The following is a 6,954-nucleotide window of genomic DNA, read 5'->3' as shown; positions in this document are numbered from 1 at the left end:
CTAAACCCTAAACCCTAGCATAAATCATTAATTGTCATTAACTGTTTGGCGATATGAACTCAGCAGGAGCATTCACGTTTGCTAAGCGCGATACTGAGCCGGCGTTGAGGATAAGTGTCAAAAAAATCAGAGAGCCTGATCCAGCCTCATGAACGTTCGAAGAGAGTCAAGAATACAGTCATTCATGTAAAGAGCAAAATAACAGCAATACTGAGTCCACAGCTTGGTCCCTCTTAGCCAGAGATTGTGCCGCAAAATGAGCGAGTCTACTCTCGCTCGACACGCCAAGCACCTTTTCACCGGCCAGTGAACAAACGGCTAGTTGCAGAAAAGAGCTGATTTGCTCTAGATAACACGCAGTACACATGCAGCGCACTGCAAACGCTCACACCCTGCAGGAAGCAACTTTTGCGATTTTACACTTTTTCTGGACACAGCTGGCAACATAGTTGAAGGTAACGACAATGTGAATAGAATAGATTTGCTGAAGTACATCACAGCCTACATCGGTTTGTCGATGACTCGTTGGCGGTTTGTTGGAAGCTGTTGGCCGCGGAATGAGCGGGAGTGGCTGGAGGCGTTTGAAGCCTACAAAGTGCCAAACCCTAAACCCTAAACCCTAAACCCTAAACCCTAAACCCTAGCCGAGAGCGGTTTGTCGATGACTCGTTGGCGGTTTGTTGGAAGCTGTTGGCCGCGGAATGAGCGGGAGTGGCTGGAGGCGTTTGAAGCCTACAAAGTGCCAAACCCTAAACCCTAAACCCTAAACCCTAAACCCTAAACCCTAGCCGAGAGCGGTTTGTCGATGACTCGTTGGCGGTTTGTTGGAAGCTGTTGGCCGCGGAATGAGCGGGAGTGGCTGGAGGCGTTTGAAGCCTACAAAGTGCCAAACCCTAAACCCTAAACCCTAAACCCTAAACCCTAAACCCTAGCCGAGAGCGGTTTGTCGATGACTCGTTGGCGGTTTGTTGGAAGCTGTTGGCCGCGGAATGAGCGGGAGTGGCTGGAGGCGTTTGAAGCCTACAAAGTGCCAAACCCTAAACCCTAAACCCTAAACCCTAAACCCTAAACCCTAGCCGAGAGCGGTTTGTCGATGACTCGTTGGCGGTTTGTTGGAAGCTGTTGGCCGCGGAATGAGCGGGAGTGGCTGGAGGCGTTTGAAGCCTACAAAGTGCCAAACCCTAAACCCTAAACCCTAAACCCTAAACCCCAAGTCGTATAGGCAAATTCGTTAATCTCTGAAGCCAAGCACACGAAATGATGATTGCAATAAGCGCTGCTGTAATCCCGAAGATCTGAATCCTGAACGCCAAACCCTCCTTCCTAAACCCTAAACCCTAAACCCTCGCTTTTGCGTCTGCAGCAAACCCCCGAGTACCTGCAGTTGAACGCGGGTATGTCTTTGGAAAGTTACAAAAGAATTTATTTTTTCGAATTTGTTCATCGGTGGCTTGGGCGGGTTTTGGGGGTTTTCTTTTTCGGGGGTTTACTTTTTTTCTTTATCAAAAAATGCATCAAACTCCCCCTCGCCCTCCGCCTCGCCGGTAAACTCTAGACCCTAAACCCTAAACCCTAAACCATCAGCCCTAAACCCTAGGCACCACACTGGGGGCTTTCGCGCTGAGAACAAGACAGACACGCACTGGCGGCAAAACGCGCCCGCAGCGGGCGGCTTATGGTTTTAGCGTCTAGGGTTTAGGGTTTATGGTTTAGGGTTTAGGGTTTAGGGTTTAGGGTTTGTGTGCGCAGTATACGGAGTGCTCGGAGGCATCCAGGGCCTTGTGGGGTGGTGGATGGTGCGTTCTGGTTTTAAAGAGCCTGAGACTGAGGTCAAGACCCCACGGTAAACCCTAAACCCTAAACCCTAGACCCTAGGACCAACGTTTCAGCTTCAGGTAGAAGGGTTTAGGGTTTAGGGTTTAGGGTTCAGGGATTAGGGTTTAGGCAGGTAGGCGGCAGAAGCAAAGCCTCTAGAGGCGACTTGGGGCATCAAGAAACCCTAAACCCTTTCCGAACCCTAAACCCTAGACGCTGTTCTTCCCCAAACACTAAACCCTAATTTTGCTGCGAGCCTTTTGTGCACGTCCTAAAAGAAATATACTTGCTGGATCAGGGTTCAGGGTTTAGGGTTTAGGGTTGGGAGTTTCGTGTTTAGCGTGCAGAGTGCAGGGTTTGGGGCCTGGGACTCAGGGTTTGGGGTTTAGGGTTTAGGGTTTGCGAGTGCGTCTTAGGGTTTCTCCCTACCGCCTGGCCTTCCACTTGGTAATGGCAACGGGCCTTTACGCTTTGCTGCTGTGGCAGAGCTTGTCTTTGCTGCTGCCATCTCCCGCAGCAGCAGCAGCAGCAGCACCTGCAGCAGCAGCAGCAGCAGCAGCAGCAGCAAGAAAGGACGTGCATGCATTTGCTGCTCTAGCTGCTACCACCTTCACCTCCGGGGCTTTTGTTGCTGGCAACGACGCCGGCAGGTGCTGCAACACCTGGCCGAAGATGGGAGACCAGTAAACCCTAAACCCTAAACCCTAAACCCTAGACCCTAGGCAGCCGAGACTGCAGACGAAGTCCCTCCAGTCAGCGCTCCGCAGTCGCAGGTCCCGAGTCTGTGCAGCTAGGGTTTAGGGTTTAGGGTCTAGGGTTTCGCATTTTAAGCTGCGCAGCGTCGTAGTCCTTTCGCTGGCTAAGCGCTCAGGACTAGGGTTTAGGGTTTAGGGTTTAGGGTTTACGGTTTAGGGTGCCGGTTCTGGCCCTGAAGAGCCGTTCCTCCTCAACCCCTCAGGAGCCTCCAGCCAGCAGATTGTTCTCGCCGCAGTTCCCCGTCCCCAGGGCTTAGGGTTTAGGGTTTAGGGTTCAGCGTTTAGGGTTTAGGGTTTAGGGTTTAGGGTTTGGGTTTGTTCGCAGCTGGGTGCCGCCTGAGGTGTACGTACACCCGGGGCCTTGGCGGCGGTTTTTGGAAAACCCTCCGACAGTGCAGTTTGTCCATCGGCTATTGGCTTATTCAACACTTTTGTTTTCTTTTCTTTTTTTCTCCAAACACTTTCCCAAACCCTTGCCTCCAGCCCTCAAGGAAAGCCCGCGACAGGGTTTAGGGTTTGGGGTTTAGGGTTTAGGGCTTGAGGTTTGGGGCCTCGGGTTTAGGGTTTAGGGTCTAGGGTCTAGGGTTTAGGGTTGAGGGTTTAGGGTTCAGGGTTTAGGATTTAGGGTTTGGGGTTTAGGGTTTGGGGTTTAGGGTTCAGGGTTTAGGGTTTAGGGTTTAGGGTTTGTGGGGTGCGCTTTCTGCTTTGGAGTGCGTCGGGCTGGGTGCGACGCAGGAGGCTCCGTGCCCTCGAAGAATTAGGGTTTGGGGATTAGGGACTAGGGTTTAAGGTTTAGGGTTTAGGGTTTAGGGCTTAGAGTTTAGGGTTTAGGGTTTGTGGCGCAGGCTGCGGTGCGGTTTGTGCCGCTGATGACTTCTCTGCAGCTGCTGCTGGGCATTTTTACTGTTCTCTATTACGTGCCTACAGAGCTCGGGGTGCTGCATCAGGTTTGCTGCTGCTGCTGCTGCTGCTGCTGCTCATAGTGCTGCTGCTGCTGCTTTCACTGCTGCTGGTGCTGGTGCTGCAGTTGTTGCTGCCGCTACTGGGCTTGTTGCTGTTGCTGGCGCTGCTGCTGCTGTTTTTTGTGCTTTTGCTGCTGCTGTAGCTGCCGCTGTTGCTGCTGCTATTGCTGCTGCTGTTGATGCTGCTGCGGCTGTTTCGCTGCTGTTGTTGCTGCTGCTGTTGTAGCTGCTGCTGTTTTGCTGCTGCTGCTGCTGCTGCTGTTGCATTTGGAAACCCTCTTTTTGTGTTTCTTCAGGCCGGGGGTTTATTGACTCTCAGCAGCGCCATTTACTTGTTGCACCTTCTCTCTCGCCTTAAACCCTAAACCCTAAACCCTAAACCCTAATTCCAACTGAGGGGTTCGCTGCCCCCAGCATTCACAGCCGCCAATTGAGGGTTTGGAGATATCTAAGAAACCCTAAACCCTAGCTGATTCTGCTTCTAGCTCCAGCAACGTCCATTTAAAGTCGCTGTGCATGCAGCAGCAGCAGCAGCTGCTGCTGCTGCTGCTGCTACAGCAAGTGCTGCTGCTATTTTGTCTCTTTCAGCTCGTTGCAGCGGCGACGCAGCAGCAACTAGTCAAAGCAGCAGCAGCAAAAAGCTGCAGCAGCAGCAGCATTTTTTATTATTTGTTTAGCAGCAAAACCAAAAGAATAAATTTTGCACTTTTGCAGAGCCACAAAGAGCCGTTTGTGGGGTCTCAGGTGTACGTACACCTCAGCAGCTGCTGCAGCAGCTGCTGCAGCTGCTGCTCTTCTCTTCTAATTTTTCTTTTCTGTTTCCTTCTGTTCTTGTATCCTCCATTTAACTATTTAACTATTTATCTATTTATTTATTTATTTATTCATTCATTTATTATTTATTTATCTTTGCCCCCGGCGTTTTTGTTTCTCGTCATCTATCATCCATTTTGGCATTTGTCGATTTGCTGCTGCACCTCAAAGTCCAGTGGTCTGTAACAGCAGCAGCAGCAGCAGCAGCAGCAGCAGGAATGGTAGCAGCAGCAGCAGCAACAACAGCACTGGCAGTACGCACCGACGGTAGCGGCAGCAGCAGCAAACAGTAGCAGCAGCAGCAACAGCAGCACAAGCTACGGTAGAAGAAGCAGCAAGAGCAACGGAAGCAGCAGCAGCAGCAGTAGCAACACAAGAGCCGGAAGCGACAGCAGCAGCAGCAGCAGCAGCAGCAGCAGGAACTGCAGCGGCAGCGGCGGCAGGAGGAGCAGCAACTGCTGCAGGAGGAGCAGCAGCAACTACTGCACCCGCATCTCTAGTCCTATTGCTGCTGCTGCCGCTGCTGCTGCTGCAGCCGCAGCAGCAGCAGCAGCAGCAGCAGCAGCCTCCTTGTCTTCTCCGCCTCCGTGGGTGCGGGCGTGAGGTGTACGTACAGCTCGGGCGCGGCCTGAAGTGATTAAAGTGGTTTGAATGTTTTAAATGTTTAAAATTATTAAAATAATTAAAATAATTAAAATAATTTAAATGGATTTTTAAAGTTTGAAAAGAAGACAAAAGTAAAAGCGAAACGCGCAACTGGAAGAGCTGTCTAGACACCGCAGCGCCGCGCAGCGGAACGGCGGTGGAAGACTGCCAAGGTGTACGTACACCGCAAACCCTAAACCCTAAACCCTAAACCCTAAACCCTAAACCCTAAACCCTAAACCCTGTCTCAGCGGGACACACAAGACGCGGTCTGGGGGCGAGGAGGGGCGGCAGCAGCGAGTGAGTTGTTTGGAGAAATAAATGAATAAAATAAAATAAAATAAAATAAAATAAATAAATTAAATAAAATAAAATTGAATTTTGTTTTCTATTTCCTGAGAAGTCCCAGAACCTGAGCCCGCAGCCACTCGTGAGCAGAGCGCTGCCTCTAGGGGCTGAGGGTTTAGGGTTTAGGGTTTAGGGTTTAGGGTTTTCGGCCTAGGGTTTACGGCCCCCCGCGAAGCTTTAGCCTCCTTTTTAAATCTCTTTTGCAAAGCATTCTCAGTAGAGTATTCTGGCTGCCAAGTTTCCCTCTCAAACCCTAAACCCTAAACCCTAAACCCTAAACCCGAAACCCTCAGCGCGCAGCGGCCAAACACGCAATGCAGCGTCTTGCCGCATCGCGCCCCTCATCCTCGCCTGCAGCAGCAGCGGCGAACTGATTGCTAGGGTTTAGGGTTTAGGGTTTAGGGTTTAGGGTTTAGGGTTTAGGGTTTAGGATTTCGTGTTCTTCGCAGTCGGCTCAGCCCTGCACAGCAGCAGCAGCAGCAGCAGCGGCAACAGCAGCAAATGGCGGCGTCATAGGGTGCTGCTGGCTGCAGCCTCTCCTTTTTCTTCAGATGGTTGCAGCAGCAGCAGCAGCAGTTGCAGCAGCAGCAGCAGCTGCTGCTGCTGCTGCTGTTGCAGGCCAGCCTCCAGTGCGGCTGCTGCGCTCCTTCCTGCTGCTGCTGCTGCATCTGGGCGGCCACACGAGCGTGGCCCTGCCCGCAGCAGCAGCAGCAGCAGCAGCAGCAACCGAGCCCGAATCAGCAGCAGCAACGGCAGAACCCGAACCAGCAGCAGCAGCAGCAGCAGCAGCAGCAGATGCTGCTCATGTGGAAAGTCAAAGCGCCTCGGAGGCGACTCTGCTGAGTTCCTTTGAAGCTCCAAGTGTACGTACACCTGAAGACGAGGCCCCCCTGCTGCCTCTTGCTGCTGCTGCTGCTGCTCCTGCTGCAGTTGCTGCTCTCCCGGGCCTTGCTGCAGGGCCTCCTGCTGCTGCTCCTCCGGTTGCTGCTGCTGCTGCTGCTGCTGCTCTCCGCCCCTCCCCGCTGCAAGACCCTCTTCTCTCCCGCGTCGGCCAAAAGCGGAACGCCATGTATGGAGAAGACTTCTACTCCTGTGAGCTGCTGCTGCTGCTGCTGCTGTTGCTGCTGCTGTTGCCGCTGCTGTTTCTGCTGCTGCTGCTGCTGTTGTTTCTGCTGTTTTTGCGTGTTTGAAGATTACCGTTTTGCTGTTTGCCATTTGTGGAGTTGCCGGAGACTGTGCCGCTGCTGCTTGCCGCTACCTCTGTCGCTGCTGCTGCTGCTGCTGCTTGCTGCTGCTGCTGCTGCCTTTGCTGCTGCACGGTTTGCTTCTCCTGGACCTCTGGCTTTCCCTTGCGTTTGCTGCTGCTGCCTGCGTCTCCCCCGCCTCTCCCGCTGCCCCACCCCCCGCTGCTCCCCCCCCACCGCCACCGCCGCCGCCGCCGCTGCTGCTGCTGCTGCTGCTGCTGCTGCTGCTGCTGCTGCAGACCTGGAGGAGATGCGCTCGAAGTGGCTGTCTTACCACCGGGGCGGAGTGGCAACAGCAAGTGTACGGACAGAACTGAAGGACTTAATTGCTTTTGCTGTTTGCGCGGAGTTGGATTTGGACTTGGAGGAGTT

At 53.1% G+C, this 6,954-nt stretch overlaps 1 protein-coding gene across 1 annotated transcript in view; it reads left to right on the top strand.

Annotated features, from left to right (window-relative positions):
- The window catches only part of ETH_00009975 (cytochrome C oxidase assembly factor COX15, putative), a gene marked incomplete at both ends in the record, with an annotated part of 2,887 nt that extends 385 nt beyond the window's left edge, over positions 1 to 2,502 (top strand). Inside the window, 2 exons of the mRNA XM_013377072.1 lie at positions 1,750 to 1,843; positions 2,232 to 2,502. Of these exons, the coding sequence (XP_013232526.1) occupies positions 1,750 to 1,843; positions 2,232 to 2,502 (365 nt within the window). The remainder of the gene's footprint in view (positions 1 to 1,749; positions 1,844 to 2,231) is intronic.
- Positions 2,503 to 6,954: the final 4,452 nt, after the last annotated feature.

Source organism: Eimeria tenella, genomic scaffold (genome assembly GCF_000499545.2).
Source record: "Eimeria tenella Houghton genomic scaffold, Eth_scaff45, whole genome shotgun sequence".
Lineage (NCBI taxonomy): Eukaryota > Apicomplexa > Conoidasida > Eucoccidiorida > Eimeriidae > Eimeria > Eimeria tenella.
The sequence above is the reverse complement of the archived record's forward strand: the minus strand, read 5'-3'. Positions and strand labels throughout refer to the sequence as shown.